Source organism: Centropristis striata, chromosome 23 (assembly GCF_030273125.1).
Source record: "Centropristis striata isolate RG_2023a ecotype Rhode Island chromosome 23, C.striata_1.0, whole genome shotgun sequence".
Taxonomy (NCBI): Eukaryota; Metazoa; Chordata; class Actinopteri; order Perciformes; family Serranidae; genus Centropristis; species Centropristis striata.
In genome coordinates this window covers 16552734-16564894 of record NC_081539.1, presented here as the reverse complement: position 1 = coordinate 16564894, position 12161 = coordinate 16552734, and the positions used below count along the sequence as shown (strand labels likewise).

General features: G+C 40.0%; 2 protein-coding genes across 4 annotated transcripts in view; one reads left to right on the top strand and one right to left on the bottom strand.

The window, feature by feature from the left end:
* The window catches only part of fam162a (family with sequence similarity 162 member A), a 3611-nt gene extending 145 nt beyond the window's left edge, over positions 1-3466 (top strand). The window contains exons 2-5 of the mRNA XM_059326977.1: positions 856-957; positions 1860-1971; positions 2440-2548; positions 2746-3466. Coding sequence (XP_059182960.1) covers positions 856-957; positions 1860-1971; positions 2440-2548; positions 2746-2865 — 443 coding nt within the window. The 3' untranslated portion in view covers positions 2866-3466. The remainder of the gene's footprint in view (positions 1-855; positions 958-1859; positions 1972-2439; positions 2549-2745) is intronic.
* A 405-nt stretch (positions 3467-3871) lies between these two features.
* The window catches only part of kpna1 (karyopherin alpha 1 (importin alpha 5)), a 26008-nt gene continuing 17718 nt past the window's right edge, over positions 3872-12161 (bottom strand). For all 3 annotated transcript variants that reach the window (XM_059326726.1, XM_059326727.1, XM_059326728.1), the window contains 13 exons: positions 11452-11585; positions 10914-11027; positions 10708-10807; positions 10372-10466; positions 9893-10024; positions 9614-9702; positions 9408-9507; positions 9084-9247; positions 8249-8327; positions 8030-8155; positions 7820-7947; positions 7243-7418; positions 3872-5858 (listed from right to left, as the gene is read on the bottom strand). In XM_059326726.1, coding sequence (XP_059182709.1) covers positions 5671-5858; positions 7243-7418; positions 7820-7947; positions 8030-8155; positions 8249-8327; positions 9084-9247; positions 9408-9507; positions 9614-9702; positions 9893-10024; positions 10372-10466; positions 10708-10807; positions 10914-11027; positions 11452-11585 — 1625 coding nt within the window. In that variant the 3' untranslated portion in view covers positions 3872-5670. The remainder of the gene's footprint in view (positions 5859-7242; positions 7419-7819; positions 7948-8029; positions 8156-8248; positions 8328-9083; positions 9248-9407; positions 9508-9613; positions 9703-9892; positions 10025-10371; positions 10467-10707; positions 10808-10913; positions 11028-11451; positions 11586-12161) is intronic.

Genomic DNA, 12161 nt, shown 5'->3' with positions numbered 1-12161 from the left:
CTCTAACTTTAATTCCTGTGTTGTTTATGAACCTGGCTGGCTGTGCCTCTTTTCACACTTTGTATCTGTAACTAAATGATCGTTAATTTAGCAGCTGCAGTTGTAGTTAGTCATCGTATTTACTTTATAAATATTTAAATATAAATAAATACTTGCCAGTGTAACACAAATAATGTTTTTATTTTTATTTTACCACTCTTTCTCTTTATGTACCAATATTAGAATTCCTGTAAGTAATTCTTTGCTATCTATGACAGGTGTTGTCACTTTTAGTTCCTGCATTGTGACATTTGTAGTCCTCATTAAAATACTTTGACCTAGCAAACATTTTGGTTTTATAATTATACGATACTTCTTGGCTTAGCTGTCCTGACACACCTTCATCTTATTGTAAAAGTGGGTAGCAAATCGGTTACGCCTTTATGATTGCACCATCACATGTTATGAGGTACCTTCTGAGTACTTTATGAAATTATTTGTTGTCGTAATTTGACATGAAATAGTTAAGTATGTTATAAGACCAGAAACCTATTTAGCAACTATTCGATAATGGTTCAAGTAATTTTACAAACAAAAATAACAACCATTTCGTCCCAGCCTCTCTGTTATGATGTTTTGCTGTCTTTATTTAACTTATGTGATAGCAAATTAATTTTAATTGTTTTTTGGAAATCAGGAAATCACTTTAGGAGAGTGTGAAGGGCATTCTTCTCAATTTTCTGACTTACAGTTTACCAATACTAAATTAAGAAAATGGAAAATTCTCAGCAGTAGTAGTTAGTTAAAGCTCTCTGGTTATGATTCCTCCTGGAGCCACTACACTCATGTTTTTGTACTTTTTGAATATCTCAACAGGTCAGAGGTGCAGACAGGTCACTGAAACATGGAGCCACAGAGGGATGTGCACTAAACCACAGGAGGTCAAAGCAGAGCCTCCACCTTCAGTCCCAGCAAAACGTAAGAGTTTTGCATCACAGGCAGACGGATTCCTATTACAGTGGAAAGCGTGTATAGTGATCAGGGTTAGTTATCAACCGCTTATATGGATAAACTACGGGATTGATAGTACTGCTTGATAATGCACTTATCAAGCAGGTTGCCTACAGTGTTTATTTAAATTATCATTTTAAATTTAGAAATGCACTGAAACCAGCGCAGAGCTGTTGCTTAGTGGCCGATTTGCCATACTGTCATATTAAACTGTACAGTAATGTCTGAGGCTTTACCATAAAGAGAATTTGAACTGCAGTAATGTAGTACACAGTACAGCAATTCAATCTGTACAGTGGTTTTAAGGAGCATTTTAAACAGCTTTACTGTATTCGATTTGACAGACATTTTGGATAGACATGATCAATATAAGAGGTTTCCACTGTAATTTACTCCCACCCATTCATTTGCTAGACTTATTACAAAAATGACATCTAAATTGGTCATTATTTTATTTAAAATTATTATAATTTCAAGAAAATTGTAGTTTTCAGAACAAGATAAGGTAAGATTTTCCTTTATTAGTCCCACAACGGGGACATTTTAAGAAGTACAGCAGCAAAGTGCATAGCAAGATGGAGAGGAGCTTCAATAAAAATAATAAATCAGAGATTAAACATCCTGATATTGATTACCAGAGGATTTTGTGCATCAAAGGTCCCTTGTTTTCATAGGAAGTGTGTGAAAGTTTTCAGTCCCAGAGGGGGGAGGGACACAGGAAGTGGGGTTACAATCTGGGGTGAAGCAGCTAACAACTGGGGCTTGTGAAACTGAGCTTCTCTGCATTGTTTTTTTTAAATTTGTGGAATTGTGGACTTAAGCTCTGTTTGTGTGTTTGTTCACTGTTACGTATGCTTTCTTTCACACAGCATATACTGCAGGGTTCAAACTCCCAGGCTACAAACCCTCAAATCTGGACAGGAAGATTCTGATCTGGTCGGGACGTTTTAAGACGCCCGACCAGATACCTGAGTTTGTTTCGTAAGTAGCTTCCTGTTTATAACAGACCTCCCAGCACACTCGCATCTGATTGGTTCTTTGCATGATTTAGTTAAGATACATCACAAGAACAGAGCTAACTAACTGGATGATCAGTGGTGCTGCTGCTGGTAGCTGATGTTCCAAGATGACTGCAGTTCAAACAAGGCGTCTGTTTTTGTCTGGAGGTAATTACTGTTGTTCCTGAAATTATGGTGGAGATCATATCTGATCTGCAGCAGTGATAAAGGACCTGATTGTCACACATACAAACTGCAGACCTCCTACCTTCTGCACTCACAATGAACCAACCCTCAGTCCAAAAAATGTTGCAATACTGCCATTATTAATGTTGACATAAGAGACTGAGAGAGGCATGAATGCTTGTTGACATTGTTTTTGATTAAAATATTGTTTTAGCATTCACATATCCAGCCACACTGACCTTTGTTTGTGCACTTCCCTACCCAGGTTTGAAATGATTGATGCTGCCAGAAACAAAGTCAGAGTGAAAGTCTGCTACATAATGATAGCGGTCACAATGGGGGCCTGTTTGCTGATGGTAGTCCTGGGCAAACGGGTGAGTGACAATAGATGACAGCATTGTATTTGCATGCATTGTTTGCATGAGGTTTCTGCTGTTTTTTTTAATGATGTTCCAGGACAGAGAGTTTTTCTTGACAATACAGGACAGCACTTGTTCACAAACTGGCATACAATTACTGGTAGCCCTAATATATATATATCTTACCTGTTATTTTTCTTATTTCTTCGCAGGCTGCACACAATAACGAATCCTTGACGAGTATGAACATGGCGAAGAAAGCTAAATGGAGGGAAGAAGTAGAAAGAGACAAGGGAGCTGCTGTTGCTGTCCTGTCTGAGAAGGCGCAGTGATGAGACAATCCCCTCCTAATACCGGCCCAATAGCATCCCCGTTATTTACGTGTCAGTTTCCTTCCCAGAGGGCGACCAAAGGAAATCAGAGCAGTTGATAGTTAATGGTTTGGCAACTTGGAGATTGAACACAACTATGGATTCTTTAATCGTTTTTGAAAGCCAATGTCAGGTTTTTATCCTTTTCTGTGAATATAATCGGGTTATAAACTGGCACCTGTTTTGAGGAAAGGGTGATAGCAAATTATTATGGTGTCAGAATGTGGTTGTATTAGGAGAGTGGAAACACAGCTGGACTTTACTTCGTACTTTGACAGAGGCTGTAGGAGTTTGACGAATTCTTTACATTTACTACACAGCAAAATAATGATTTGCAGATAAATCAGACGCCAATTAAGTTTTCTATTGATTATTGCTTCTAGTAAACTTTCAACACATACCTCTTAAGATCTCAAAGATGAATACCTTAGGTATTTCTGTTTTGATATTTGCCTCAGAGGCAACAGCTCACCTTGTCAAATGGTCTTCAGTGTTGTGACATCCATGTTTGTATATAGTGAGCACCACAATATAAATCAATAAAGAGTTCTCTTCTTGACAATTTTGTTCACTCTTTATCACCCCTTTACACTTTTATGAGGGGTGGAGGCTAAGAGATGTTCATGGGTAGACCATGACAATTTTCACTCAGATGGTGAGAAGTCAAGGGATATCTTTGAAATTGTCAGTTTTTCCTAAATTTCAAAGAAAATGCTCCCTAACAAAGTAGGGCAGCCCCTTCTTCATTAGTCAACAGGTTATTTTGGTCTTAGTTGTCTAAGGTTTTTTTTTTAAGCTAAATAGTCTCTTATGCTTTTTAATGCTCTGATAACTACAAGATTTAAAATAATGCTTCTGTATGGCTCTTTGTGGAGAAAGTCATCATTTCTTCAGTCGAGGCCCGCTCTTCTAAAATGATTCACTGTGTACACAAACTACAATGAAACTGATCCACACCACACTGTGGTTCATGAAACAGCTTTTATGCAAATGGCATAACAGGGGACAGTTGCACAAACTCAATACAACAAACAGTAATTAACATGTAGAGCTGGTCATCTCTTGCAGAGATTTTGATAAAAGTAAGCAATGTTAAGAGGACTTGGTAAACAAACATTCAGCTTTGCTAACTAAGGTGATCACCAGTATTTTCAAGTTTTCAATCTGGATTTTTGTTGAAATTATCTGGAAGGATTCCTGTATAATAAAGATTATGGCACCATTAGCAACATGACAGATGCTAACCCCAACTGAGAAACATTGTTTTAAAAAATACCAACTTTAGACCCAATAGCTGATTTATGTGTCGATGATTTGGCATGACTGGAAAATCCTACCTGAACATGTGTTGGAAAGACATTTAGACTGCTCACAGCTAAACAGCCAATTTCCAAAAAGTCTGATTTACTTTGTCACAATACAGTTCTTCTAGCTTTGCTGAGGCAGCATGATCTACTGATTGTAATTAGTGTGCTAACAGTTTCAGTCCACAATCTCCTTGAGTCCCTTTGTAGGAAGGGTAAACTGAAGTAATCCTTGTCATACCAGAAGGGAGCCGCAGATTCAGACCACACCTCTTTACACCTCGCTCCCTGAGGAGGAAAGAGCCATGTCGTCAACCAATTAAATAGTTAATGCAAAAACTACGGTATATACTCAAAGAGCAGGCATCAGTCCTGAACTAAAGTGCTGCAAATGAAATGAAACTATGGTAAGATAATAAAAACTCCCCACTGGTCTGCAGCAGGACAGATTCCAGGGTTAAATAGTCTGTTTTGTCTCGTCCAAGTCTGTCTAATTGTCTCAGTGCGAGGGAAGACTCCAATTCCCATGGTTCCATGGGGTTATTCACATCACACCAGAGGCAGTCTAAACTCTTCAGGATGAAGCCTGTGCAGGTGGAAAGTCCCGTTACTGGATAAAAGGAATGCATGATATGAGATCCAGGAGGGAACGCAAGCAGCCTGGTTTGTCACTGACAAGCTCCACCCCTCAGCAACACAGTCACGTTTCTAATTTGTCCATCTGTGGTAACGTATCCAATGGCTGGAGAGGAAGTGAGGGAATTCAACCTCCATTTTTGAGTTGTTTAAGTGCCTTTAGAAGAGGTCAGTTGAGTCCTTGGGGTGGGACTGGCTACGTGGCCCCAGTGTGGGCGGTTCAGTCCAAAGACCACAGTCTAACGTGGTCAACGTCTCATGGTCAGTCCAGTGTTTAGGTTAGATCATTCTTCTCTATGTGTGTGTGAGGAAGAGGGGTAAAAATCACGTCCATGTTTGTCTGTCTTGTGAGTCATTAATGCTTCAATCAGACAAGCAGTGCAGTCCTACAAACTCCCACTTAATCAGAGATGGGGATCGGAGAAGTGCTTTTCATTTGGGATGAGCTGAGGGAATCCAAAAAAGTACGACTGTAGTGGTGTTACAGGGACAATCTGCTAGTAGGAAATGCCAGGGCCTGAGCAGGTAGGTGGGGTTCTGGGCGCCAAGGTGAGCTCAGCGCAAGACAGAATGATGAGTGAAACCTTCACAAACTGGCTGACAAGACTGCAGAACTTGACCCACGTTGGACGTACGCACACACACGTGCTCCTGTAATGTTACATTTTTCATAATCATGATAATGATTAAATCAATCTCTCTGACGATGAGAAGGGGTGGAGGAGGAGGGGAGCCGAGGGTTCTCGTAACCCTTGATCGTGGCAGTGGGCAGAGAGTGAGAGAAATGAGCAGAGGAGAGGATGAAGGTGGAGAGAAGGATTTAGCATTATAGCTGGAAGCCTTCCATTGGGGCCTCGCACTGCTGGAAGAGGAACTGCTGCTGCTGCAGGTCGACGGCTGGAGCCAGAGACGGGTCCTCGTCTTCAGTGTTGAAGTAGCGCTCGATCAGGTCGAATGCTTTCTGGTAGATTTCCTGGTTCTCGTGGCCCTGCAGGAACTCCAATTTGTCCAGACCTGAGAAGAAGGGAGGAAGTTAAGTTAAGTTAGACTGTCTTTAACTTCTGTAATGCAACTGGATGTAGGTAAAATTACCTATCTATCTATAAAGCAAGAAGTGACTGTCTGTGTGTGTGTGTGTGTGTGTGTGTGTGTGTGTGTCTAGGTCATATCTTGCTGACCGTTAGTCAGACTGACCTAAGATTTCGTATGTGGCTTGCGCATAGCACAAAGGTTTGCATCCTCGATTTTGAAGAAATTTTTATTTCATTTTTCAAAATATCATTATTTACATAGGACCTGTTGCGGCATTGCACTGTTTCTGATCGGACGCCTTTAAGGGGAGCTCCGCCCCATTGTGTGATAGACCTACACCTGGTCAGTAACACAATTCACTCACGCCTGACTCATCTCATCTGTAAGTCTAATTAGCCTACCTATCTTTCAGAGTTTTAAAGTGCGCTACAAGGTTTGATTTTCCAATAATATTCAAATAGTTTCCAGTGAATATCAATGTTCAACGTGTATGTGCTGGATGGTGTGCGTACCTTATGAAAAGTAAGTGTTTTATGGAGTTGCAGACGTTGTTGTAGCGTGATTAGCATGCTCAGCGGAGATTTAGCTTTATTCACTTCTTATGTTGCATTGCTATGTCATTCAGGGATGACATTCATGTGGCTTAGCGTAATGCCCATAATCATTTGATATGAGTTACTTGCATGCAATATAGTATATCAGCTAATTGGGTTCATGTTAATGTACTTTTAGTGTCACTTTTAGTGTTGCTATCTCATGATTAGCATGCGGAGATTTAACCCTTATCTTCCGCATCATTGAAAACAGTAAAAACTAAACTTTATTAACTTACAGCTAAGCATAATACGGATGGAAAGATATCGTTCCTGTGTTATTTAAGGTAACACACTAGCAAGAGGCATTAGCCAACACTATCTCTGCATGGATTTGTTTGGCCAAATTGACAATTCGCACCACGCCCTCCATTCACTCCCCCCCGTACCTGTAGGCTACTTGCGTGCACATTACACTAACACTAATGTCTCTTACCTGTAGCTTTCCTTGCTAGAATTGTTGCATTATCTCCATGTGATTATTTTGTCTAGATCTTCCTCATCACAATTAAGTACGAATACATACTTCCTACAGGCACTGCACTAGTTTCTAATAACTCTACTTCTTCTAGTGGAACTAAAAACAACAAACAATGTTGTAAAACAATGTGTCTTTGGTTTGTTTATGTGTTTGAGTGCATAATACTAACTAAACTTTAGTTCATTTTACCTCTAAGCAGGGAAATGTTTGAATCAAGTAGCAATAAAATTAGAATTTCTTGAATGTATGCAGCATGAATGCTACCATTTTAATTGTGTGCATGTGCACTCACCATAGGCCTCTTCAATGAGTGCACAGTAAGGGTTGATGCCTCCTCCCCTCTTGGCCTCCAGTTCTCCCAGTCGCAGAATATTCTCGAGGCCATTAAGAGCCACCTGAACTATTTTAGAGTCCATAAGTGTGAGCAGGTCACACAGAGGTTTTATACAGCCGAGATCCACAAGGTGCCTGCAGGGGGCAGCACACAGACAGATACAGAATCAAACTTTTTTTCTCTCTTTTAAAGCAAATACTTGTCTTTCAGTGAACAACAAATGTGTCATCAAAATATAGAACTAAACCAAAGCCATTATACTAGCTTAAGGAAAGTCTTCCAGCTGCCTTAGAAGCTTAAGTGTAATTTAAAAATTTTTACTCTTTCTAAATCACCCTTGCATTATATGCCTTAATGCTACTTTGAAATTATGATACAATGCTATAAATAAGAGGCAACAGACTATTACATGTATTAACTCTGATTGGTGGACCAAACACTACTATTATTTCTTGCTTTAGCTCTTAAAATGTCATCCGTTAGAAAGTAACAAGTAGTTCAATTAATTCACTGGCTGTATACTGGATGTTCTTACCTAATTTGCTCTGCAGAGCCCCCCGAGGTGGCATTGGTAATGGCCCAGGCTGCCTCCTTCCTTGTGCGAAACTCTGCAACCTGCAGGATAGTGATAAGAGGAGGCAGCAGGCCCGCCTCGATCACCATCTAATAAGAAGGGAAAAGACTCGATTAGATGAGGAGCTTAAACTTCACAAGTTATTCTATGGGATGACACACAGACACGCACCTGTATTTGTGCTCTGTTCCCTGCGGTGATGTTGGAGATCGTCCAGCAGGCCTCCTTCTTGATCGACTCCTTGGGGCTGCTCAGGAGGTGAAGAAGGGACTGCAGCGCTGAGCAGTTCAAAATCACCTAGGCACACACGACACAAAGTCAGAGAGGCTCATCTAGAAGTGTTAAAGTAGTAGTACTGTGTGTGTGTGTGTGTGTACATGCTGCCATTACCTGTGTCTGCAGATCATCTCCAGTGACTATGTTCCCAACTGCTCGCAGTGCAGGAGATACTACCTTATAATCAGAGTGCCTGGATAAAAGCATGATTGAAATGTATGATCAGATGTTAAAGCTTGAATCTGACATAAACTTTTTTAGGACCCGTTTGCAATCCAGTCACAGGAAATACTACTTTATGGTGTATTTTCTCACAGCTGGTAATGTATTAGTCCAACTCAAACACAACATTCACAACACACTCACATCTGGATTGTCACACCCAATGTAGTGGTGACGACTGGTGCACATGGGTTACTGTCTTAAGCCCTTTTCATATGGCTCTGCTGACATTTCGCCTTACAAACTTCATACTTATTCCACAAAGGCGTAATATTGGCGTCCATTCACATTGTAATCCGACATCGTGGATCGAAGTGGGAGGAGATGCAGTGTTGTGTAAAAGAGCAGCAGCATCACGTGTACAATAAGTAATGGCTGCAGCGAGTGCATTCAAAACAATAAAGGCAGAAGGACTGCACATAGAGATTATATAAAGTTCCGCATTTTGCTGAACATGATTCGATTACTGTCGGACTCAAGTGAGAATGTCTACTTCCTTTCCTATTACCTGAGTGCTGGTCACACAAATAACGTACGTTACATATTTTTCGTCAAGCCGGCTCAGATTACGTTCACATTAATTCCGCCTCGAACAGTCTCGCCAATTTAACGCCTCAGTTACTACCTTCTAAGGTGGTAGAGAAAAAATCCTCTTCTCCAACAACTCATATCTAAGTTGTGTAATCTTTTAGAATTGTAAGCATACAGTATGTCTTTAAAGCCTTACATCAGTAACTCCACCAGCCTGCGACAGACTCCTGAGTCAATAACAGCCTGGATTTTGTCATTGGGGCCGTCAGATAGGTAGGAGAGCGCCCAGCATGCATCAGCCAGGATATCTGTGTCGTTGACAAACAGCAGCCAAGACAGCACACTGAGACACGGAGACACCTGGTGGAAAAAAAGAGACGTAGTGGAAGGGTGAGGGGAACATGTTGTTGTTAAGGTAAACTTCATACAGCTTGTGACCTTGAAATGTGAGATATGATGTACTTCTGCAATGTGAGAGGTGTGCTGTTGCCATAGCGATATGTTTATCTTGGCAAATTACCTTAGTGAAGTCTGGAGGTGGGTTCTTTCCTCTGCACAGGTTTGAGAGCGCCCACACTGCATTCCTCATCATCGTTAGACGATTCTGTTTGGCCAATAACCTGCCAGAGGAGCATGTTTTACTGAGGATACAGGATCAAAGTGGCTCTGTATTTTCTAGTCTTGTAACAAGATTTAGGAGAAGGACAAAGTGACGTTGCTACTTACTGCACCAGGGAAGGCAGAATGTTGCAGTCTATGACAAAGTCTCTGCATTCTGTGCTATCTCCTGCTATGTTTCCCAGGGCCCACACTGCCTGAAGGGCAAAGTAATCAGGTCAACATTAACATGCACAATATTCAATGGCAGGATTATGTAGGTAGGTAAAACCCAAATACGTTGATACTGAAATAAGTTTTAATTTGAGAAACATAATAAAAGTAGTTCATGGTCAGTTGGAAAGTGATGACAATAAAAAAAGGACCAGAACAGGTAATCCTCTATACCTGTTCCTGTACGTCTTCAAAATCTGAGCTGAGCATCTCTATGAAAATGGGCACAGCTCCTGCCTGGATCACCACCCGAGTCTGATGGGATGTTCCCGATGCTATGTTGGTCAGCACCCACGCAGCTTCAAACTGAAACAATAGTCAGAATAAGAGCCTGACCGATACGGATTATAGAGGGGGGAAATTCATCGATAACCAATATGGTGGCCAATATAGTAATTTTTAAAAACCTTTTTATGTGGATTGTGCACCACTGATTCTCAGGCTAGATATAAACAGTTAAATAAGCTCAATGTCTCCCACTTTAATCACACATAACACAAACAGTATTTGTCATTCAATGCCAATTTAATAACAGCTACAAAAAACAAACTAGGCAAAAAATGCCCAAGAAAAATAAGGCAGCTTCAACCATTCCCAGCTGAGTCAGCTTGAGCATTCCTGCACTGTTACTAAGACATCCTGAGGAAAAGTACCTGCAATGTGCAGTTTTCTCTCCTCTTCAGGAACTCAACAAAGCGCTCCACCACCCCTGGAGTGGCAATGACTTCATCGATGGGTGGGTTGGGCTCTGCGTGAGTAGAGGTGGACAATATGACTATATGAAATTCATGTAGTAATACTTATTGTAGCATTGTCTTGATATCAGTAGATTAAACATCAAGTAGTCCGAATGACATGATACACAACGTTATATATGCATAATGCAATGTATTATTTTCCATATTGAAGCCATTAAATTAATTCAGCTCTTGTAAAAATCAAGTATCCATTCCGAATTATGACTGAATTATGATCTACGGCACCCTTACCTTTAGAAAGGAGCTTCCTAAAGCGCTGAGTGCCTATTAGTTGCTGCTCAGGAGTGCTGGAGAAGATCATTTGAGTCATATCTTCAGAGATCACACCACCCTAACCGCACAGAGATGAAGATTTGATGAGACACAGATGAAATGATGTCAAACCACTTCAAATGCATGTAGATGGATAGCAATATTCTTTTCGTTTCTCTTCTTACCGTAAGTGGGTCCATGTTGTTAGCCTGGGACTCCAGGTAGCCACTATCGGCCATCCCATCGTCCTCCGGGAGGCCATCATCCTCGACTGTGGCAACATTCCTCCTCTTAAAGAGCTACAATAGAATAATATTTAAATAAATTATCTTAAGTCTTTCTAAGGATATTTCCTCTTCACCATTACATTAAAAAGGAACACTGCCTGGTTAACAACACTCCCTGACTTAACAACACTGGACAGTTAACAGTTTGTAATAATTAGTTTTTATTTAACGTTTATTTAACTAGGAGAGTCCCTTAGGGATTAAAAGGGACTAAAATGAAGCATAGGGAAGTCACATTTCAATAGAGAAAATTAAGAGTCTGTTTCATAAGCACGTAAACTTAAAAACACATCTTCTTTCATTTTCAGTTGAAAATCATTTAACCAGATTAAATAACTAAGTTTCAAGTCATTCTGAAACATAGTTCATGCCAAAGCGCGTATAATTGTATACACATTAAAAGTATATCTAAAAAATGTCCTCACGCTTTGCTCACCTGTTCATCCTTTTTCTGTTTGCGAAGCTGTAGGCCTTCCTCTTCCCTCCTTCTTCTCATTTCATCTGTGTTGAGGGACTTGTTCTTGTAGCTCTTGAGTCGTGCATTGTCCTTACCTTGACTCATTGTGTAGCCTAGATAGGTGCAAAAATATAGACAACTTAGTGACTATGTATATAGACAACTTAGGTAAGGTTTGAAGAAAATATTTAACTTCCCAATCTTAGGAGAACAAACCTACTACTCCAATTCCTTCATTTCTGCCATTTATTTTTTAATTAATTATTTGAGTTTCAACAGAAATTCTAAATTAAATTCTGACAAAATGGTTACCGATTCTCGTTATTGCTGCATATTGACCCATGTATGTTGTAGTAATAGTAGTAAAAAAAGGAATAATGTATATTCATATCGATACAATATTTAAAATGGTCTCAATACTATTCTCCTTTTCTGCAGTACGGGTGCCAGCTACACTTTCTGCTGTCTTTTCTCTTTGACAGCGAGTTGATTCATACAGAAGAATATTGTTTTTATTAATGTATTGTAATGTATTACTACAGTCATTCTACTGTTCTCTGGAGAAAAACGTCATAATTGTCCCGCTATAGCCTTGTTATTTGTCTTTTGTGTGTGATCAATTTTTTATTGGTTTTTCCATTTAATTTTCAACAAACAAACAAGCAGGTGTGGTAAGCATCAATTGGGCA